Source organism: Syngnathus typhle, linkage group LG7 (genome assembly GCF_033458585.1).
Source record: "Syngnathus typhle isolate RoL2023-S1 ecotype Sweden linkage group LG7, RoL_Styp_1.0, whole genome shotgun sequence".
NCBI classification, from domain to species: Eukaryota; Metazoa; Chordata; class Actinopteri; order Syngnathiformes; family Syngnathidae; genus Syngnathus; species Syngnathus typhle.
The window spans coordinates 9,617,756-9,640,854 of record NC_083744.1 but is presented as its reverse complement, the minus strand read 5'-3'; the positions used below and the strand labels follow the sequence as shown (position 1 = coordinate 9,640,854).

The 23,099-nt window shown below is 41.0% G+C and overlaps 3 protein-coding genes across 5 annotated transcripts; 1 reads left to right on the top strand and 2 right to left on the bottom strand.

Annotated features, from left to right (window-relative positions):
- Positions 1-48: 48 nt before the first annotated feature.
- Positions 49-2,365, bottom strand: lrrc10 (leucine rich repeat containing 10). 3 transcript variants are annotated; one of them, XM_061283153.1, is made up of 2 exons: positions 2,264-2,365; positions 49-1,994 (listed from the first exon to the last, which is right to left on the bottom strand). In XM_061283153.1, exon 2 carries the CDS (start codon positions 1,924-1,926, stop codon positions 1,120-1,122), a length of 807 nt encoding a protein of 268 aa, XP_061139137.1. In that variant the 5' UTR covers positions 1,927-1,994; positions 2,264-2,365; the 3' UTR covers positions 49-1,119. The 3 variants fall into 3 exon arrangements, with proteins under 3 accessions (XP_061139137.1, XP_061139135.1, XP_061139136.1); XM_061283151.1 differs by having other exon boundaries at positions 49-2,014; positions 2,193-2,364; XM_061283152.1 differs by having other exon boundaries at positions 49-2,014; positions 2,264-2,360.
- A 1,669-nt stretch (positions 2,366-4,034) lies between these two features.
- cnot2 (CCR4-NOT transcription complex, subunit 2) lies at positions 4,035-10,036 on the top strand. Its single transcript, XM_061284288.1, has 15 exons — positions 4,035-4,277; positions 5,239-5,355; positions 5,431-5,506; positions 5,720-5,867; positions 5,973-6,152; positions 6,265-6,344; positions 6,643-6,768; positions 6,944-7,068; positions 7,154-7,271; positions 7,433-7,589; positions 7,676-7,737; positions 7,812-7,861; positions 8,348-8,448; positions 8,535-8,679; positions 8,770-10,036. Exons 2-15 carry the CDS (start codon positions 5,251-5,253, stop codon positions 8,854-8,856), a joined length of 1,560 nt encoding a protein of 519 aa, XP_061140272.1. The 5' UTR covers positions 4,035-4,277; positions 5,239-5,250; the 3' UTR covers positions 8,857-10,036.
- A 75-nt stretch (positions 10,037-10,111) lies between these two features.
- washc4 (WASH complex subunit 4) lies at positions 10,112-23,091 on the bottom strand. The gene is made up of 33 exons (XM_061284285.1): positions 22,926-23,091; positions 22,342-22,481; positions 21,650-21,703; positions 21,484-21,549; positions 21,287-21,332; positions 21,120-21,187; positions 20,947-21,029; positions 20,286-20,328; positions 20,113-20,216; positions 19,908-20,028; positions 19,701-19,824; positions 19,490-19,617; positions 19,248-19,408; positions 19,034-19,160; positions 18,819-18,944; positions 18,641-18,748; positions 16,977-17,123; positions 15,538-15,617; positions 15,331-15,436; positions 14,575-14,691; positions 14,320-14,488; positions 13,970-14,124; positions 13,480-13,554; positions 13,270-13,374; positions 13,059-13,193; positions 12,867-12,975; positions 12,403-12,469; positions 12,196-12,282; positions 11,933-12,080; positions 11,575-11,671; positions 11,294-11,490; positions 11,087-11,183; positions 10,112-10,996 (listed from the first exon to the last, which is right to left on the bottom strand). Exons 1-33 carry the CDS (start codon positions 22,984-22,986, stop codon positions 10,932-10,934), a joined length of 3,516 nt encoding a protein of 1,171 aa, XP_061140269.1. The 5' UTR covers positions 22,987-23,091; the 3' UTR covers positions 10,112-10,931.
- Between the last annotated feature and the right edge of the window lie 8 nt (positions 23,092-23,099).

The following is a 23,099-nucleotide window of genomic DNA, read 5'->3' as shown; positions in this document are numbered from 1 at the left end:
TGATTTTATTCTCTAAAGACCTCCGTGCTTGTTGTTGAGATGAGGTCCATTGGATAATGCTATTTATGGTCAGAGATGATTACATAATATACATAAGTAAAGAAATAAAACATTGGATTTGTGAAATGAAAAAAATAGTTATCAGTTAGACTACAAAAGAACACGCTGAATACATATTGGAAACATTTTATTCTTCACTTTTTCCTCCTAAAGTGTGCTGTTTACAGAGCATTTGATGATATTGCAAATGCAACCCATTGATAATAGGGTTGGAATGCGGTGACAATAAAAGCCATTAGCAGGCTTCATTCAAACGACATCTCCAATCTATCAGATGAATTATGCATTATTCCGGATCTGGAGTGCCCTAATGGTCTGAAATCCCCATCCATCATTTGATTTATATCCATCCTTGCATTTAGCCTCAGTGAAGTGATATATACCACTGCTCTGCAATCCTAATTTAAGATGTTTTATCTTTTTGTCCAAGTGCCAAACCAACACAAAATAGTTGACAATATACACATGGTTTTGATATATCATGCAGTTTCTGCTGGAACCCAGAGAACCTGAAAAAGGGCTGAACTTTTCAGCCAAATTGCCAAACTGTAAAATAAGTGTAATTGTGGCAAAAAAAAACAACAACACTGCATGCTTTTCATCGCAAAGACCCACATGGTGTACACTGTTTCTATCAATCAAGTTTTTGGGCACCAGAAAAATATTTTGCATGTGAGCCCCCCCCCCCCCTTCCACACACAAACACACCATGCACACACACAAAAGAATAAACTCGCATTACATAACCTTATCTTGGCCCTTCATTGGAAATACTAAAATGCAATCAAATGAATAAATGCTATTGGTATTTATTTTGACGTACTATATACAGTAGTAACTAAATATGGTTCTTTGGCCTGTAGCGAGCTGCAGTCATTTTGATTTAGGAACCCTTTTTTTTCCTTATGTCCAACATGTTACATGTTGCCTTCCCATATATGGCTCAAATACCAATGGTATGAAGGCCTCTGCACACCCCTGTGCTTCAAGTGATCCACTTGAGTGACGTCCTGTCCTTTCAGGCCTCTCCACAGCTGAATGTCACTTTGTGACGCGACCTTAAACGTTGGGCTCCTCCTCTGGCTCCATCTCTGAGACCTTGGCTTTCGAACCTTCATCTTCCTGTTCATCGTCGGAGCAGTCCGCCCAACGCCCGACCCTTCGGACTCCTTCAGCCACCATTGGTGCATTGACGCATGGATTGTGGTCATAGATGACTAGTTTTAGCCCCTGCAAATGCGAGAGGGCGGGGAAGCGCTGGATTTTGTTTCGATCCACGTCAATGACAGCAATGAAGTGCATTTCCAACAACACTGGCGGGAACTCTGTCAGCTCGTTCCCAGCCAGCCAAATACTTCTCAGTTCTTCCAGCCTGTTAAGTTCATAGGGTAAGCAGCGTATTTGGTTGTAGCCAAGGTGCAGGGTCTTGAGATTGGGAAGCTCACAAACCACATTTGGGAAGACTATAAAGCAATTTGTCTCCAGCCACAGGGTGTTAAGTTCCTTCAGGTCTTGGAGTTCCTCGGGGAGGTAGAAGAGTTTGTTGTTACCCAAGTAAAGGATGTTAAGCTGAGGCAGTCTGCAGACAGCTGCAGGTAGCTCCTCAAAGCAGTTAAAGTCAAGAGCCAGAAGCTGAAGCTTCCTCAGGCGGTCTAGTTCATCAGGCAAACTGCTAAGGTTGTTGTCGCTCAGATAGAGCTTCACCAACCCATCAAAGACACAAGCAGCAACAGGGAATTGGCGCAACTGACGGCTACTCAGGTCCAGAGTCCGATCAAGCGGCATCTCCTCCAGGTCCCCCACTAGGAAGCGCTGACAGCGTTTTGACGGAATGAAGGCGATGACACCTCGCATGGCATTTCCCATTTTGCTGCTCCTTCACAGGAATTTGAGGTAATCGGGTGCCATCTTTATGTATTTTTCATCTCAGTCCACTGTAACGCCCCAATTGCAGCTCCAAAGTGCATGAAAACATGTAGAAAACAGCAGTTGTTAGATTAGAAATATGAATGATGTAACGATCAGGATGCTAATCACTGCACACCATTTCATGTCGTCAAAAACGACACAGTTGCGTAAAATACAATAGCACTGATCACATAAATAATACCCATTTAAATAAAACTACCTACTTTCCGACAAATCTGATCCATAACTATCTTCATCGCCAACAGTTAGCAATGTTTTTATCCAGTATAATCACCTGAAAAAACATCAGATTCCCTGAGTGGATGTTCCCCAGTGCCTAACTCGGTGCCTCTGAGCTTTGGCCTGACTTTCAAGGCAACCACTAACAGCTCTCTCCTCCCCATTTGTCCTAAATGACTCCCCCCCTTCTTGTTCCCTGTGCTGACAGAGGTGGGACAAAGGGAAAGACAGGGAGGGGCACAGCATGTCATGGATATGCATAATGGGATTCTTTTATTTTTTCTGCCAAAGTCGTACATATCCTGTTTTGATAAGGCTGGACACAGTTCTTCGTCTGCAGAAAAGATGATGCGACAAAAATCTGATTGTTTGGATCGTTTCCTCTTGAAAGCATTCACATTTTAATGCAATTATTATAGAAGAAGAGAGATGATACCAAACAGCATAAACTCATGTTACATTCGGTCAAGTGTATGATCAAATGTACATTTACTTTCAATTTAACTTTCTTTTTTTATAACAATTCCAGAAGTGTTAACACCAACATTCATCGTCTTGCATGCCTTTAGCTACAAGATATTTTTTAACTGGAGCCAACTAGATGAAATGTCATGTTCCTTATCAGAGGAGGCCCTGGTCTTTGTTCACTGGCACGTCCTCTTCCCTCTTCGCTCTCTTATAGATTGGGCCGCTCTGACAGGAAACTAGCACATGTGGAATATCCGTATCTGTCATTGTTGAAAATGCACTTGTTTTGTCCTGACACTTTCCAGTCAGTGAGGTGTCATTACTTGGACAGTCAAAGTCAGAAATGTTACAGTAAGCTGTGACAAGTTTGACAAAGTGTATTGTGTGGATATCTTGCATCACACTACTAGATGCACAGTGCCATCTGCACAATCTAATAAAGAACTATGATCCACATTTTGCCTTTGATAATCAAATGACAAGTTATTATTATCAAGCAGAATTGTTTTTATTTGGAAAGCTATAATTTTATTCATGGTGACTTTATTGAATGTCACTAAATTGCGAACGTGTAATTACTGTGGGCTGATGACCAGTAGAGATTTAAATAACTATCTTCTCTGATGGGCTACCGATACAATGGAACACTCGCAACATTGACAATTCCCTCAAGAACCATTTAATAAGTCAATGTTTGTCTCACTTGTTTCCCATGCAGGCATTATGGGGTACCACAGTCTCGCTACATCCAACCACCCTTTTCTGTATCATTTGGCCAATCACATGTATGTATTTATAACTTTGATATAATAAGTTCTGTTAAGTTAGAATTGAGTACTCCCAATGGCACAGCATATATTGTGTTTTTAAAAATATAATCAGATCAGCAGACTCAGCTCCATCAAATTAGTAAGCATGGAATAAATCCACTGTCACTTCTTTCCATTCGTGCTTGCCACAAGTAATTTATGGGGACGGTGAAAGATAAAGTGGGGAGTGGATGAGCAAATTAAAAACCAAGCAACCAAGTATACAAAGAAATAATAAATCCTCATTTATCATCCACGTTCAAAATTGTGTGTCCTCATTAGGATCACAAGTGTGCTGGTAAACTTAGTGTTACACACAGTTGCACGGCACAAAAGGACAAACAACCATTGACACTCACACGCCACAATGCTACCGCGACTCCTTATTTTGTAATTATTTCCGCAAATGTTTGCTTTTGTAATTTGTTAAATTGCAAAGAAAGTAAAGATGATTATTAAATTGAAGCCCATAAGTGAAACCTAATAGAAAAGAGAAGTGAAACCATATGAAGGCGAGCTACGGGGTTTAGAATGCAAAAGATTCTAATGATAGAGGGGGCGTGGCAGTAGTTTTAGAGGTGTACATTTCCAATGTAAATTTTTGTAGTCTTTGTTGTTGTTTTCGTCGTTGTTATTCGGTGGTGAGCATCACCCCATGAGAACTACAGACTTGTTCGGGCTTGTGTACGGAAGTGGTCTGCAGGTTGTAAGGTCAAAGGGTAAAGGCTATTTCTCTTTTCGGTTGAGAACACAGCCATCTTGGATTTAACGAAGTCAAGTGAAATTGATGCGGTGAGCCGATTTTTAAAAATTGTATATCGCTTTTCTAACACGACGCGCAGCTCAGGTCGTTGAAATGAATGAGAGAAATTAGCCCCGGTCTTATCCTGTGCCTCTTCGCGGGGGAACGGCTCATTTAGCTATTAGCTTCATCTGATTGTCGCTGTCGCTGCTTTGGCAAACGGAGCGTAAATTGAGACGAGAAAGAGACATCTGTCTCGAGGTATATGCATTCTAGCCTCTTCTTGCTACCAACGCTGGTATGCCTAAACACATAGATTTACGTAATACGCGTAAAAAAGCGCACAGATAAAAATGGTTACTAGCATAATGGTTGCTTTGCGAAGCCGCATTAGCTAAGCTAATGCTATATACAAGCACGGCATCTGCTTATAGCCTACCTGCCTACATTGGCTATGTCTCTAGCTAACTAGCATGTTAGCATCGCAAACAGATACCGAAAATGTGAGAAAATATATACTATGGCAAACTGTTAAACATTAAGTTAACAGAAACGTTGCACTTCCAAACCATGTATTGTTCCGTAATGTCATATTTGTAATCGGCGCCTCGCGTTATATGTGTCGCCAACTGTTCACTCTGTTGAAGCGTTTGTCTAAATATCTATATCTGTGTCAAATACAAGAAGCACTACAAAGGTGCCTTTTTATGTCTGGATATATTTTATAGCTCACGTGGCTCGCAAGCAAAAGGACACTCCGTGCATCTTTAATCCCAAAAGTTAAAACTAATAAATAAGAGAAAAACTAGCAAAAAATGTCAACAAAGACGTATAAACATGTGGCAATTGCAGTAGTTTCCTCCAGGATAAGTAAAGGTAAACAAGTGGAGCCACACAATACTGATTGAGTTCACTCAAATCCTATTGCTAACCTGAACTTTGATTGTATTATTTTTTTACCTGTCACACTTCCCTTCATACATAGCTATAATATTTTAACTCTCTTTGCAGGTGACAAAAGGCATGTTTGGTTCGAGAAAGTTTGTGGAGGTAGTGGACAACGACTTCACTGATGAAAGCATGTATTACAACCAGCCGTCGATGTTCCCGCATCGTTCGGACAAAGACGTGAGCTTTCTTTCGTCCTAGCTTGGTTAACTGTCTATCCAAGGACTTATCCCTTCATGGAATGTTTCTCCCCAGATGCTGTCGTCACCTTCACCGTCCTCATCCTCGGGGCAGCTATCTCAGCTTGGTGCAAGTTTGTACGGTCCACAAAGTGAGTGCGGAAACAGTGACACACTGAGGATATTTTAAATGGTTAAAAAATATATTGTGTAGGACTCGTAAGTGTATTTTAACACAAACCTGAACATCATACGGGTACTAAAAGTGTTATTTTGTAGACATTTTGAATGCATGGACTTTTAATTGGAGTACCTGGCTGTATTTTCTGTATTTTTACCAATACAGGATTGTTTTTCCTTTGCAGGTGCACTCGGCTTTTCGGTAAGAGGCATGGGCAACAGTACGCCTCAGTTAAACCGAAATCTAACACAAAGTACGCAGCTACAAAGTCACATCACCCCGACAACTGGTGTCCCCACCATGTCCCTCCATACCCCTCCATCACCGAGCAGGTGCCAGGCTCACAACACTTGAATTCACCTGGAATTAAATGACCTGATGTGATTCGAGAAAAAAAATATGGACTAATAAATGTTTTCCCTGTTTCTTTCTTTCAGGTCTTTACCGATGAACACGAGGAATATCCTGAACCACTCTCAGGTCGGTCAAGGCATTGGCATGAGCGGCAGGACCAATAGTATGAGCAGCTCAGGCCTCGGCAGCCCCAATCGCAGCTCTCCTAGTATCATATGTATGCCCAAACAACAACCAGCACGCCAAGCCTTCACTGTAAACAGGTATGAGACTTGATTAGTCTTAAGTTTATTTTCTACATACCAATTTTCTCTGCCAGAGTTTCGGGTGTGGTATAAAGCATTTTTAAGTATGTCTAATCTGTAATATATGCAGCATGTCCGGATTTGGAATGAACCGCAACCAGGCTTTTGGGATGAACAACTCGTTATCAAGCAATATCTTCAATGGGACAGGTCAGTACGTTAAACCAATGTGTCTACAGAAGTAGAAGATTTTTTTCCCCTCCAACACCAACAATACAAGGTGTATCTCAATGATTCATTGTTTTTTTTATTGTTTGTTTATTTTAATATTGATTATTACAGATTATAGCTAAACCAAAATTCACTATTTAAACAAATTCTTTTTGATTTTTTTTTTCTCAGCACAGACAATGCCCAAAAATTGCATTGTGAAGGCTTTTTGTCGTGCACAGAAGACCACATTTTAGTGAATTGAGTAGATAGCATGTTTTTGTCCCCCTTTGTGCAGATGGGAGTGAAAATCTGGCGGGACTGGATCTGTCAGATTTCCCCGCGTTAGCGGACAGGAGTCGGAGAGAAGGGACCGGCAACCCAACACCTGTGCTTAACCCGCTGGCTGGCAGGGCTCCCTATGGTAGGCCAATAGGCTGCAGAAAGTTTCTTTCAAACACTATTTAATCAGCACATAAACAATTTGCGTCATTAAGAAGCCTGGATAAACCCGAATATCAAATTATACCGGTTTTATGGCAATTACTTTTTTGTCTAAAACTGTCCCACTGTTGTGTTGCTGATCAACAACTAACAAGTTGGCATGGTGACAAAACCATCAACGGAACAGACGCAGGATTTCTCAATTCATAATGAGGACTTCCCCGCATTGCCTGGCCCAAATTACAAGGATCCGTCGTTGACCAGCGATGACAATAAAACTGTAAGTGCACAACAACACAGGATCCCAAACAGTCCTTTGTGATCTCATACCATTTTTTTTGTCTCTGTTCTTGTGATATGTTTAGAACTTGAACTCAACAAGCAAGAGCACCTCCAACACAGATGGGCCCAAGTTCCCCGGGGACAAGACGGCCTCGGCGCAGAACAACAACCAGAAGAAAGGGATCCAGGTGTTGCCCGATGGTGAGCGCTCGCAGTGTACTGCTGCAATATTATGGAGAGAGAAGTTTAAGGTTGACAAACTCACGGCGTAAGAGATTAGAGGAGAGTTTGCCTAGCTTGGCTGATGAGGCATTGATGATAAGAAGTGCGCTCTAAACCCTCGTCATGTCTCGTGGCCGCAGGTCGGGTGACGAACATTCCCTCAGGCATGGTAACGGACCAATTTGGTATGATTGGCCTTTTGACGTTCATCCGGGCAGCAGAAACGGACCCCGGGATGGTCCACCTGGCTCTTGGAAGTGACCTCACAACGCTGGGTCTCAATTTAAATTCACCAGAGTACGAGTGTAGCCGCCTCAGCAAGCAATACTCTTGATGGACCGCATCCTCAAAATGTGACTGACCCCTGCTTCCTCTCTTGATAGAAACCTTTATCCCAAGTTCGCATCACCCTGGGCCTCAGCACCCTGTCGACCTCAAGATATTGGTAAGAGACGAACATGGATACAAGTTTCCTCTCTTAAAAGACTTAGTTGACATTTGCAATTTTTGCAATTTTAGACTTCCATGTTCCATCGGAGTACTTGACAAATATCCACATAAGGGACAAGGTAAATAAAGTACAGTAAAACCTCTTGAATTGAATGCAGTTTGGTTTGAGATGCCGGTCAGCCACGTTAGTCATATTATTAGTCTATGATAAACTGAATTTGATCTTTTATCATCTGTATACAGTAGTCTAATTTATATTTAAGATGATATAATTCTGTAATTACCTTGTTGAAATGGTTTGGATATGCACTTAAGCTGTAACTTGTACTGAGCAGTCAAGACAGGCATGTCTCGCGTTTTGTAGAGACGGCACCAAAAAGTTTAAGAACCACTAAATGCTCACAGAAGCGAAATCCCACAAGATGTGCAGTTCTTGTGCGTCGACATGCGTGGCATTTACGTGACTTTAGAAGCGTATTTGATCAGAAGTCTACTTCAACGGATTTGACTTAAGAGGCTCCATTGTAAATGGCTGTAGTCTTCAAAGTGCGTTAAAGTGGTGCATTTTGGTCCTTTGCTTATTTGTTTTGCTGTCCTGCATCCAGCTGGCTCCTATTAAACTGTCTCGATACGGCGAAGACTTGTTGTTCTACTTGTACTACATGAATGGTGGCGACTTGCTACAGCTTCTGGCAGCAGTAGAACTGTGAGTAGTGATAATGAATTATTCAACCTGGGTCTTGTACTCCCTGGGGTTTTAAATCATCCTCTTTTTACAACTCATCTGCCCAGCTTTAACCGGGACTGGCGGTACCACAAAGAGGAACGGCTTTGGATCACAAGAGCCCCTGGTATGGAGCCGACACTGAAGACCAACACCTACGAGAGGGGCACCTACTACTTTTTCGATTGTCTTAACTGGAGAAAAGTGGCCAAGGTAAAATGCTCTGCTGCTAAGTTCTAAGCGGTCTTTTAAAATAGCAACAGCGCTCATTTGTTGTTGTCCAAAATTGCCTGTAAATCTAAGGAATTCCATCTGGAGTATGACAAGCTGGAAGAGAGGCCTCACGTGCCAACAACATTCAACTACAACCCAGCTCAGCAGGCCTTCTAAGGCCGACCTGTTCGCAAAGCTACAGCTGTTCCTGCACATAATGCTGTCGTCCAGGGAGGGCGCTGTGGTTCTCACAGCCTGGTTTTTATTCCTCGATGATTTGTCTCTTTGACTGGAGGAGAGGCGAGTCTGACGTCAGAACTGCCTACCGTTCCAAAATTTCATGCTGCCCAAAACAGCAACACTTTTGTTTTTATTCTGTTTGTTTCCCCCTGTTTTTGTCTCGTTTTGAGCAGGGTCTGTGTTATGTTTACATCTGAGTCTGAAGCCTGAATTCTCCCAGGAAGGAGTAGTGACCCTCGTTTGTAAACAGCAGACAAAGCGAGGGGGAAGGCAAATTTAAAATCCTCAGACTCAAGTGAAAGGGTGAAAGAAATGCAATGTTTATTGTTGCACTATATTTAGTAATAAAAGAACACAACATTTGTTTGTGCTTTTTTTATTGTCCCAACACTTCCTGCATTTGTTTTGTTTCCATTCTTCCCTTGGTTCAGGTACCAGTATTTGCAATTCCTCACCCTTTATTCCTTTTATTCCACCACCAGCTATTTCCGATTTCATGTTTCTCCTGATGACTGTCTCCAAACGTTTAGCTTGTGATGTGTGGGCTACTTGGTGTCCACCAATATGGACAAATTACTCTTGAGACCAGACACCGGCAAAATGTTGCTTTAGCGCAAACAAAACACTTAACTGTCTTTGTTACAATTTTCTAAGAATTGTGTAAATTTTTTTTCTTTACATCACACAAAGTAGAACATGTACTTTTGAATGTGTATATATGATTGCAATATCTATGTGTATACAGTATATATATATATGACATCTATTTTGGAAAAAAATTTGCCCTGCCTTGTACCTCGTTTTTGAGGTGAGCATGGATGCAATATGTGGAAGGAACAGGATATTTGCTAGAGCTTGGAACATAGCACTTTGGGCATCAAATTAAGTATCACACAAGGAATTGTTTCTCAAATTTAAAAAAATAAAACCAACGTGGTCACAAAAACAACAAAAAATATAGTTTTCAGTACTAAGCATAAGTAGAAAAGTGAGTTGAAGCAGTTTGAACAGGAGAATTTCATAGGGAAAATTGTGGAGAAACCAGTGCAGATCTGTCTTGTATTTCTTGAGGCAACCGCTTCATCTTTGTATTAAAGGAGACAAAAGCTTTCCTGAATTACGTCTCTTGTACTGTATGTAGTTAAGAGCTCATCAACCAAAATACTGGGAAAAATGACACACACACTATGTATAAGCGCTAAACAAAAATAATGCAAAGTGCAACTTTTATTCGTTTTCAAATATGTACCCAAGGATGGTAAATTGATGGAATGTCATGTTAGGCAAATATTACAATGAATATAAAATTAAGAAATGTGTAAAATGCAATTATCAGTGCTGCAAAAAAGTCTTGCATTGTGCAAGAGATTCAGTGGTTATTTCTATATTAATCTATTCTTTAAATCAAATATACTATACCTACAGTTCAGAAAGGCACATTTACATTTTAACAATGTGGTAAAAGGACAGTAAAATGAGCTGTATGCAAATATGGCACACAAACATTTTGCTACTATGCATAATGAGGCATTGAGAACAAAGGCCATAAACAATCATCACGCCACCTATGACAAAACATGGCATTTGTGTAAAAGTACATGCTTGTTCTGCATTTCTCAAGGCTACTTTGCAAATGAAAAATCAAATTTTGAGCTCACTGATTAGGGTACAACCAAAAAACCATTAGATGTTATCGTTTTTATTATTGGTTAACGGCCAGTGCAGGCCTCTCGCCCCAAAGTCAGCTTGTAGAAGCTCCAGCTCACCTTGGGCCGTGAGCTTATTGATGTTAAGCTGTACATAAAATGGATAAACAGAAAATACAGTACACAGTAAGTCTTAATAAGTACACAATCGTTGATAAAAGCATATATGTACACAAATTCTATCAGACATTCTTCTGTCAAATTTGTAGCCTTTTGATGTCAGCCAAATGTTCCTTACAGCACAGTCTTGACCTATTCCACATTCTCTTTCATTCTTTGTCACTTGCTGCTCAAATCACAACAAGGTCACTTTGATCCAGGTTCTGGAGTGTTGGCTCCATCGGAAGAGCCTCCAGCTTTAGAGGCGTTTTCTATAGGGGGTGGATGACCAAAACCATTAACTTTATAATTCATTTACTAGAAGTACATTTTAAAAAACAATATATGACTCATTTATAAACCTTTCTCTTTCTTTTCCTGAGTCTCCTCGGCTGCTGTCTTGTCCGCTCTGAAGAATATGCGGGCGCTGCTTAAGGAAAAGTGAAGTAACTCAAACTCCTGCAGATGGACATCAAACAGAACAAAAATACTCCGTGTCAGATAATGAGCCTATTCAAGAAGTAGCAAAGCTAATGAAAGAGGGAGGCAAGGTTACATGAAGTGAATACCTGAAGGTAGAGATCTAATCTTTTCTGGGTGAGATTCATTGTTTGGAGCAACTTTTGATCCTGACTGGCAATTTGAAGATGCTGCTCCTTCACCATGGCGTTCATCTCCTGCTTGTACTTATCTCTGACTGACTGGAACCAGTGCAGGGAGTCGAACTCCAAGTATTGATCCAGCAGCTTCAGGATGTATGCCACACCTTGAGGGTAGAATAGAAAAGCAGAATCACGAGCCATTCATGCATGCGTTTTACGATTTTCCCCAAGCAATGAAGGTTACTTGCCCATAGCAAATCCATCATCTGTAAAAGCAGCTCCCATCTTGTTCTTCTTGTTCAACTTCTCTTTGCAGCTGATTGAGTGTTCCACAAAGTTCACAGTCTAAAGGAGAAATTGATGTGCTGGTGTCAAATGTATTCAAAATGTCGTCACAAAAGCACAAATTCCAAACCCAAAATCTAACATCTTCTTTGGTGCTGTGCATATTAATTTTAGATGCTTCAATAGGTCTCATTTAGCAAAAATATGTCATTTATGGTAACGTGACGCCATTTCAGCAGATTGGTACTATATTTTAAAAAATCGAATGCTATCGCTATTCATTAGACCAGCGAGCAGAAGTTAGCACGCCTCCGTACTGACCAGTGGGGGCACAATCATGTAGAAGTTTCTCAGGTGCATGTTCTTTGCACGTCGAAACTCAGGCGCAAACACTTCCACCAGCATCTTGAAGTATTCCGTCCCCTCGGCAGAGTTGCTCGTCAAATCTCCCAATACGGAATCCAGGACGCTGTATACGACAATCGAATATCGAGAGGTGACCTTTCCACTACGTTCATCTAGATGTGTCATCATCCTAATTCACATAAAAGACAGAATGTCAGCATGGTAGTCCGAGGTGTTACCTTGCAGCTCTTCGAGTTTCCTCCGACAGTCCTTCCTCCTTTACCAGCTCCTCAAAATTAACAATATCCTCCAAGTCTGGGACAAACCTACAAGACCCATAAGACAAATAAACTATCATTCATAAATAGCATTAATTCATTTTTAATTTGACTGGTGGCATCCATCCAAGCCACTCTTGGAATTCCTAATGTATTTCGGCAGCTTACCTAATTGCATTACTACAGCAATGGAGACCTCCTGAGCGGATCATGCGCACGTAACCCATGGCGTTACCTTGAAGACAAGTGCGCACCCCGCGTTAAGTGACTTGACACAATGTTACACATTTGAAAGCTTTAAACAATATGATTTTCTTATACGAAGATTAAACACCAAGCAAAATAATTTTATAGGTAATGACTCATCTAGTTTTGTGAGACTACTTAAACCAAAATATTTTGGAAGCATCCATTCCTCCAACAAATTTCTGAAAACTAATCATCCAAGATGGAATACACAGAAATGAAATATGGAAAAATAATAAAACAAAACAAAACAGGAAATGATGAACGTTATGCGCAATTGTCAATTCAGATAAAGCAAAGAACTTTAAAAAAATAAATAAAAAAAAAGTGCATACCGGCAAGCACATGCACACACAGTAAGATGAACATTTGTGTGCAGATCTTACCAATCTGACTGATGAGCTGTCTGAACTGGTCCAGGTAACTCTGTCCATCAGGAGTGATGCCCAGCTTCCTGATGCCACGATTAAACTTCTCAGCACGCTCAAAAGGATACTACAACAATCATCAGACAATGTTAAGAAAAAATATTTCCATCCTCAGAAATTTCTGGTTTTCTAGAAATTTACTTGTCACACCTTTTGGTCGGATTCATCCTTTGTTTCTCTGAAGAAGCGAATGTCCTTGATGAGCCTGGATTTGATGTGTTCATCGTACATGAACTGACTGAAGATGTAAAATTTCTTGCGCAGGAACTGGTAGGTGAAGTTCACCTGAAGGAGATAAATTGCTCCTGGTGAGCTAATACAATAAATGATAAACTCAAAGCACATCTCCGTGTACACTCACCGTGGTGTTCATGATGCCAGTGCCGTGGGTGCGGATAGAGTTGGCGATGTGTCGGATGTTGATGGTGTTCAAGTGCTTGTTGTTACTTGCCTTCTCAATGAAGATCTGTGAGACAATAATAGTTGTTACTTTATAAAATACTTCACAATGCAGCAGCAGTAGCATTGGTAGTGCTGCTAAGAAAAGAAACAAGAAGGTTACAATTCTGACCTGGTTGTTGAGGTTATAAAGGTAGCGTGAGACAAAAACATGGATGTTCCTCATGATCTCCAACACATCCAGGCCCTTGATGGAAATACGCAGTGTCAGGAGAATATTATCAGCACTTATCAAATTTGTTCCATGTCAATTATCATATATTTCAGTGGCCCCGCAACTCCCCAGCGCCACCAGTGCATCTGCTCCTACACAAGGCAAATGGTGGAGCCTCAGGGAAGATTGATTAGATGAAAACAGATCCATTTGCCTTCTCAAAAGGATAGCATGAACTGCAAATGCAATAAGTTGCCCGCCCCTGTTAAGAAGAGACATGGCAAAGGTTCGAGTACACGCCATTTTTAAGGCCGCTGCATCTATCGACATCAGCTCAAATGTTGGTTCATTTAAATCTTTTCTATTGCACAATTTGCATGAGAGGCACAATCTAAAAGAAATGTTAATCGCATTGCCATCATGATATGTTCCAAAGCAACAGACAGACCTGCTCCAGGGTCTGACTCGGCAGGTGTGCTTCTGTCATTGACAGCCCGTAACGCTGTGTGGCAAGGTTTCTCATCTCGCTGTAAGTGGCCCAGTCGTGAAGAGCCACAGTGGTGAGGTTGTAGAACGTTTTATCCAGGTAGTGGGTCACGTATTCTGGAAGGACATTTGCACTGATTATGAACAGCAACTATGTGCTCAGAAAGACATCTTGCACATGTTATTTTTATGTGTGCACAGTTTATATTTTGTTTTTGATAGTGTCAAGTGGTTGCACTAGTTGAGAATTGCCGTTTTAGCCGATTGTAAATATGATTGGAGGTCTTATTAAGAGCTGCACTTTTTCAGAACCTTTGATATGAATGAACCGGTTGAAGAATCTGATGGGTTTGAGGTAGAAGAAGTGCGCAAAGTCCTTCATTCCAACTTTGAACGGATTCCTGTCGTCCAGCTTCAGGTGCGTGTGAACAGAAAGCCGCAAGTCCTTCTCTATTTCTTTACACAATTTATCCAGCAGGTGCTTTAATTCAACACAAAAAGAGCAAATGGTTTGATTTTGGTTCTGTCATTTTGGTACTTCCTTTCTATTGCGGTCCATTGACTCACCTCATTGAAAACATCCATGATCTCCTTGTCGTAGCTCTCCAGTAGCTGGTCATATGACTCCATGTGTTTGGTTTGCAGCATTGAAGGCACGCAGTCCCTCAGGGCGCTAAACATGTACTGCAGGAACCAATCAGGGCAGCAACGCAAAAGAGGAGGTCACAGTTAAAACACCTCAAAAAGACACTGAAATATCTGTCATCACATGGTAACGATGAAAACTTCAAATAATGAACCGTGTTGAGCCTAACAGTGGTAAGTATTATACTTTGATCTGGTGCTTCACACTTACCAATTCATTTATTTACCATGTGACACAGTTGATATTGATTTAGTGGCTTCTTGTCGGCCAAAATAGGATCTTATCGACACTGAATGAAAATTTTAAAAAGATACGATGGAATAAGAGTTGGGAACCTGAACCATCTACAACAAACCAAAGGACTTGACATTGCTGTTCCAGTAATTTTGGAGGGGATTGCATGTCCCGAAATGATATGAACACTACCACTGCCAACATGGCCGCCAGACTGACATGATTTAGCCTGCTCAAGTCTCTCATGGTGTGAATTCTCTTTAGTTATGAGCAGAGCCTGGCAACATTTGACTAACCAGTCTGTCTTTTCACAGCAACACAGCACCGTGTACTGGCCTTGTTGTGAATTACAGCCAATTCTAGAATAAACCACCATAAAATCAAAGTTCCAATGCAGATAAAACTGACATGAATTCGATGAATAACAAGGTTATGGTTCTTACGTGCATCCGTGCTGCATCCACTGCATTTTCATAGACATCATCCAAGTAGATAGGGAACACTGCTCGGTGCCAGTAGAGGAAACTGCAGTCGCACTGAAGTTTGACCCTTAGAAGAGAAAGTTTATAAAAAAAAAAACACAAAAAAAACCCACATAAGCACACATCTATCGTATCCAAGTTGTTGAGTGTGATCCTGTCATCTCCTACCTCTCACTCAGCTCACTAATCAGGTCCAGCTTCTTCAACACAAGCTGCAGTGGAAGCAACTCCTCATCTCTGAAGGTTTTCTACAGCGTGTAAAATGTTATTTACATCATGCTTTGAATTTGAAATATTCATCACATTGTGATATAATATGACAATGCTGACCGGGAATCGTTCATGACAATATATAACTTAGAGGTATGCTATATTGCAATGCCACAAGTTCTTTGTATATCTTTTGACAGTTTTTTGTTGTTGTTCTGTGTACACTGTGTTAAAGTGCAGCACACACAGAAAACAACAATACTTCTAATTCGACATATGCGGGAGTCTGAATCCTGAACGGTTAATAAGAGTTGGTGATAGGTGTGTTATTAGATTTGGCCCAGGCGCGAATTGGCTCAAAGCGCAATTCTAAATCCCGCCAGAAGCTGGTGACAAAGCTTAACATGAGTAGAGACTGACTACACACAATTTTGAATTATTTTATGATACCTTGCTTTGCTATAATATAATCTGTAACAGTTTAAGCATTACAATTTTACATATTAACGTCGGGGCACCCATGATCATAGTCTGATTACATGTTATGTTAACCGTTGCTAGATTGAGTTGTGTTTTATATTATTTAGCTTTGCCATAATGAACGGTAACCGCTTAAGCAATATATTTACACATGTTAACAGGAGCACCCATGATCATAGTTGGCCCCGATTGAGTGTTAAATTAAGTAATTGATGGACATGATATATGTTTTATTGTTGTTACGATGTTTGAACAGAAACCTACATGTATTTAAGGTTGATGTTTTATTTTTGATGTTTATTCATACATAATGTATTGATGTGGATGAGGATTAAGAGGCGTCAACAAGGGGTGATAGTTAAACTATTTGGTGGAGAATGAATGCGACCCCACGGTAATTCGATCAACTGAAACAGATGGCGTGCAACCGCAGCCACAGATAAACGGGTTACGACAAACGGCAGCCAGAGAGGTTTATTGTACAACAGGAAGTTCATTGCAGCTGCAGCTTGAAGATAGGCAAATAGTATGCAAACTAAGAGACGGCAAAATCATCAGAAGTGGGCATTCCGTCACCAAAAGGAGCCGCTGGCAGACTTCTGTTTTGCTGGCAAATGACAGAAACGACTAAAGACTACGACAATGGAAGTGTTTTGGCATGGGGACGGGTTAAATGCAGAGGACAAATTTCACCACACCCAGATGTGTGTGTGACGATCATTGGGACTTTAACTTAGTGTTTAATTGTCCGTCGCCCGAATCGTCACTAACCCTAGGAGTGCGCAGTATGTCTGTGACAGACTGACGAAAGGTCCATGACAGTCTCCAGTATTGTTGATGACTGATAGAAATGTTCCATTGCATTCAGTCAAATATGAAAAAATGATGGCTCAGTGTCCTGAACGGTGCGCACTTACCATCCGAGTGCCAACACAGAGAGCCAAAGACACGACAAGACGTCTCTCTTTTGTGCTGGGTCCACTGAGGACATTTTCGGCAAGCACCAAGGAGGACAGCACATCCAGACGCTGCTCGCTGTACTTCTTGTCAGATATCACTCGTTTCTGGGGACAAACAAAAACAGGCAAGAATGAGCAAGCAGAGTGTGGCGTAATGCTTGATCCTTGGGCTTTCATGACTGTTGGATTCATCAACATTTATCAAGAATTTCACAGAGGCAGAGAGTTGTCTTCACTGGCCAACGACTTTTGCAAAAGGGCGGAAACCAGACACACAAAGTGTGGCTCGAATTGCGCTCTTCCTAGACCCTGGCTATTTTTTATGGAGTTAATGCAGTGGGTGGGGTTTTCACAAATGTATGGCTTCTTTTGTTCACAAGCAGTATGGACATCGCATGATACACTCATGACTTTACTTAAACAAAGACGTTGTCTTGTTCACATGGAGTACATACATCTCATGACACACTCATGTCGAGTTAAACAAGGAAGCTATTGTTTAAAGTAGTGGTCCCCAACCACCGGTCCGTGGGTCACTTGGTACGGGGCCGCCAAGCCGCACAGGGAAAAGTTTTTACTTATCTATTTATTTTTTATTGACAATCAAATAGTTCAGGTCAAGACGCTCATCCCGGTCACGTGACATGTTTCCCCAGTCGAGCCCGCAAACCTAGCAAAAATGAATACAAATTTTTTTGAAAAATATAATTGTCTCGGTCACGTGACATGCCACGTCAGTCGAGCCCGCGAAGCAAGCAAAAATTAGCAAGAAACATAGATGTTTGGAAGGCTTCTTTGGAAAGGGAAAAAAGCCCAATGAGGAGACGGAAGAAGAGGCTACGACTTCTAAAATAAAGAAAGCTGCATTTAAAAGAAAATTTCTGGAGTCCTACTTAAAATATGGATTTATCGCCACCGGTGACTGACGCGCCAAGCCCACTCAGGCTAGCTAAGGAGGCAATGAAGGTGCCTTGTTAGTAAAACTGCTTTGGCACATGGAGACCAAGCGTCCTGCATTAAAAGACAAACCTTGACCACTTCGGGTGTCCTTGTCTCCGATTACGCCTAGATGGGACCGCCTCGTTTCTGAGAAACAAGCTCAGTGCTCCCACTAATTCAACGTAATGGTGAGTTTTATCTTTTTGTCGTTTATACTTGTTTTCATGCCAGTCGTATCATTTTATTTCATCGTATTTATATATTTATTATAAATGTATTATTCATTTATATAAATAGATCATTTATTTAAATAAAGGCCGGTCCGCGAAAATATTTCTGACACGCAACTGGTCTGTGGCGTAAAAAAGGTCAGGGACCACTGGTTTAAAGAGACTCATGACTCCAGTCATATGCTCCTGAGCCAGTCACACGTTCCCGAGTCATGAGCACAAGGTCAAAATCTTCCATACTTGCATCATTTGACATGTTTCCCAACAATGACCAACATGTGTTTTTAGCAAAGCCAGGAACGGTTTCAAATTGCAGAGATTTGTTAAAATGCTACCACTGTCCCACCATTACACTACTGGAGTCTCCAACCACAATGCAGCAATAACAAGTGACTGGAGGGGAGATACACAAGGAGCGAAATGTCATGTGATCCCATATAGCGTGTGCGTTACCTTGGCAACACAGATAGCGTTGAGAGCCTGCGACTGCAGCTGCTGAGTGATATGAGAGACAGAATCGGCGACGACCATCGACCGTCTGTGAAACGTGTGCTCCACAGCCTTGAGGGGCAGTGACATGACACAAGATCAGTACGTCTGCCAAGTCCTGACAGCCTCCATGGTAACGCACCTTTAACAATTCCACTAATCGGCACAGCGCCTTGACAGAGGTCTTGGTCATGGGCCGCTGCATGGACATGTACATGTTCATGGTGGTCTTGATAATGGTACCGATGCTGTATGCAAATAGGACACCCTTTGTGTGAAAGGAAACACCAAGTAAGTTGTCACAGAAAAAAAAAAAAGATTTGGACGGGTCAATGAAGTCATCTCGATTTGTTTTACCTGAACAAATACATTACACCTGCTGTTAAGGTCTTCAGCCATCTTGTCAGTCTTTTGCTCCTTGCACAGAATAGACTCCATCTTCATCATCCATGACGTTACAAACACATAGTACGACTGAACATCCCTGAAGACAGGCCGACATCATGTTACCAAACCTGCAATTGTTGCTGACCTTCTAACAACAACAAAAAAAAGGACACAGATGACTTACTTCAACAGTGTCTGGGCTCTTTGCTGAAGGAAGGTGTCTCGATGCACTCGGATGGCTTGAATACTTCTCTTGTCTATCATTTTAGCTGCAGCGGGAACCTTGCTAAGCAGGAATGTGTCGGGGAACCAGATGATGTTGGCAGTCAGAGTGACAGCTGGAACCTGAAGTACAAACACGAAAGCTTCAACAAGCTGTGTCAATGGAATAAGAAGTGATCAATCCAGCGGGACTTTTCTGAATACCTTTTTATAGACATCTAGGAGTGATTTGTAGAGCTTTTTGTCTACAGTTCTAAAGATGTAAAAGTGAAGCACAAAGAGAGCACACACTCCAGCGTATTTATCTCTCTGATCAATTTCTGATGGTTCCCCTGTAAACCACACAGACGCAAATCACTCATAATTACGTTAGAACAACGTTTGGTGAACAAATATCACATGACTTAAACCTGACCAATCTTGGACTCCACATTGGAGAAGATGGTCCGTATATTGAAGGCAAACTCCTCGGCAAAAGAGGCATTTTTGGTTATAGTTACTCCTTTGGTAGGATCGTCAAACCTCTGGTCAACGCATGCCTGTTGCATTGTGCGAGACAGCATTGGTCAGGCTTGATTAATTGGTTAATGGTTTGATTATTTGCTATTTAAAAGGAAGTTACCTGCAGTATCATGCCATCGAGCAACTGTCCTTCAAGTTTGAGCAAGAGCTTCTCAAATGGTTTCAGTTTCTCTTCGGCAATTGAAAATTTCCCAGGATTGTGGTGCACAGACTTCAATAACCTGCAACCAAATTATTGCAATAAATGTATGCCAAAATGTGAATTACGAATCAATTGTTCCGTAAATTAAACTACCGTGGCTTACCTCTTATACATCTTCCAGTGATCTTTGAGTGTCCCGTGATTTTCCATGATTTCATCAAGGGTAAGTAGAACCACTAATAAATCACCAAGATGTTCATAAACTATCTGCGGACGGAAAAAGAATACAGAGGGAAATTCCTCCAAAAATACCACAGGTGATATGTGAAGGCTTACCTGGAAATGGACACCCGATGAATCAATAATTTTAGTTGCAGCCCTGAAATATTAGATTACTGGTCAGTTAGTTACGGGTACAAAGGTCAGGCTTTATGAATGAGCTGGACAGTGCAAAGATAATTCCATTCCTGCTCCAATATAAATTTATCAGTCAACTGCTTAGTTTTGGTTAGGGTTGATAGATTAGTTTGATCCTATGATTATGTTGGAATGTAACCTGTAAAATTAACCAACCTTGTCCTGTCTTAACAAGAACAAAGTGCTAAGATCCTTTGAACTGATGCAGAGGAAGCAATCAAAGTCGTTCTCTTTACACAACATCGTAAAACACCCCCTGCTCTGACTTGACCAGAGGCCAGGGGTTCACCAAACCTTTCCACTCTCACCCCCACCCTGCTTCTCTCAATAAATAGGCTCGCGCAAGAATCCAAAGTCAGACTTTGTCCGAACATCGCTGTATGCACAGTGATGAACGATTTCTCCACTTGCAAGTGTGCAAAAGGCATACTGTCTCCCGTGTGGTTCTTGAGAGTGAGCCCCGCTCTAACAGTTTTACAGTTAACATTCCACATGCTACAGAAAATTAATGGGGAGTGTGAGTAAAGCATGAATATATCAACATTTCCATCTGTTCTTCACGTGACTTATGTTAACTTACTTGTTGCTGTTGTAGAGGGCGCCCAGCTGATGAACAATGTTGACAACCACTTCATAACATCTTGACACAAAACAGGACAGTTCCTGATAGACAATTATGAGTCAATTCTTTTTGTGCTGTAAATAAGACACTACTATTTTGTTATTTATTAAACAAATTCCTTCATTCGCTACCTGTAAGAAGGAGATGAATCTGCCCATCTGAATTTGGCACTCGCCTTCAACAACGCTAAGGTCAGACACTGTTAAAAGGGGATGCATGAGTCTTATTAATCCAGACTGAAACAATGAGCAATATTATATTGGTAAGGAAAAAAAGGAGTAGATGACTGGCAGATTACCTCCCTCGCCATAGTACAATAAACCATTGTAGAACTTGTTTTCTGCCTGTGAGGGAACATGACCAGTGCAATGATTCTAGTTTCATTATGTGCAGTACACTATATAATAGCACACAGAAAACAATGAGCAATGAAATGAGATACTGTGGCAGCCACAGAACACAAGCAGATTTGAAACTGAGCAGTTACATGCTTACCTCATACTTGAGATTCTTCACCTCACTACACAGAGCAGCATATACTGTGATGACTTTATTAAGGACCTGCAAATCAACATGAAAAGAAAAACATTTCAGATCTGATCTTTTAATGATCACTGAAATAGATCAATGTGCGTTTTTTTTTTTTTTTTTTAATCTTTACCTTATTGTCTGTTTTAATCAACTCCAACAAGGAAGACTGCTCACGTGGGATGAGCTGAAATACAAAATATTGGTGAAATAACTAAATGACAGAATAATGAGAGTTTTTTCAACTTTATTTTTTTAGTTTTCATTACTTTATTGCATGGCAGATTTCTTCATACATTTCATTACAATATTTGGAAGGAAGTTTAGAGGATTCATCCTGACAGAACTGATGTAACTTAAGCCAGGGTAAGGCCACCTTGCTCACAGATGCCTTTCAGATCTGCTCATAATTTTTCAAAATAATTAACATCGGGGCATTGTAATGGCCTGTGTGACCAATTTGGCAGTATGCTTTGGACCACTGTCCATTTGGATGAGCCATTTGTGCCTGTATTTCCTGATTGATCTGTTTTGTCAAGTATATCAGTCCCTTCCCCAGCAAAACAATTCCAAAACATAGTTGGGAACGTATTCTCTGACATGCATGTTTCCACCCATTTCCTCCAAACATAAAGATGCTAAACATCACAAATGGTGGAAATAGGAGTGACATTTCAGTACTTTCAGCTGCTCTGGCCATCGATCAGGAACATTCCAAATTTTATAAACAAGTGGTATCAATTGCTTCAGTTTGCTAAAGCTAACTTCTGTGCCACTTTTTGCTTTGCTAATTGTTACTATTCACAATGATTGTGGTTTCCTTACTTTCAGGGCAATGGGGTCCAGCGTGAAGTCCCAAACATCTCCAATTGAGTCATCGAGAGCCTCCTCAATGCCCCTCAGCTGAGCTGTGTACTCTTCCAAAAATTTGGCATAATTCTTGAGTTGAACTTCTGTATGTATTTCTGTTGGGAGGGATCTTTTATCAGTACTTCGACAAGGCAAGTCCGAGGGTTCGTCGTTTTATGAATGCCACGCGACGCAGCATTATAATTTGATACCGATTCCATTCGGAACTTGTGATGGGGACTCATTAAATGATGCAAGTGTATCTTAAACTGTGATCGGTAGTATGCATAATACGGAAGTACTTTCTTTACCTCGGGTATTTAACAATCTGTCAGCTGTGATGTTTGGACGGAGCGTTAGCTTATAGTCTATTATTGTTGACTGTTATAAGTAAGCATAGATGACAGTAAATCAAAGCAACGTGGGTTTCAGTTTGATGAACTGTTCGGCACAATTGCATTCCATAATCAAAGAAACGAAGCTATTTAAGGCTAACTTGCTAGCTGCTGTAAGATGATGCAGTCACTTGAAAAACAATCGACCGAATTGCATTAACTCACTCTGTGAACCGTCGTCAAAACAGTCAAATTCCCAATCAGGTGCAAGAGTTTCCACTGCCATTTCACAGGAAAATATGCAATCCAAACACTATTTTTAAAATATAGTGCTGCAAAAAGCCATGACGGGTCTTGTGCTTTCGAAAAGTGCCGCAAGCGTTCTTGGGAAATGAAGTC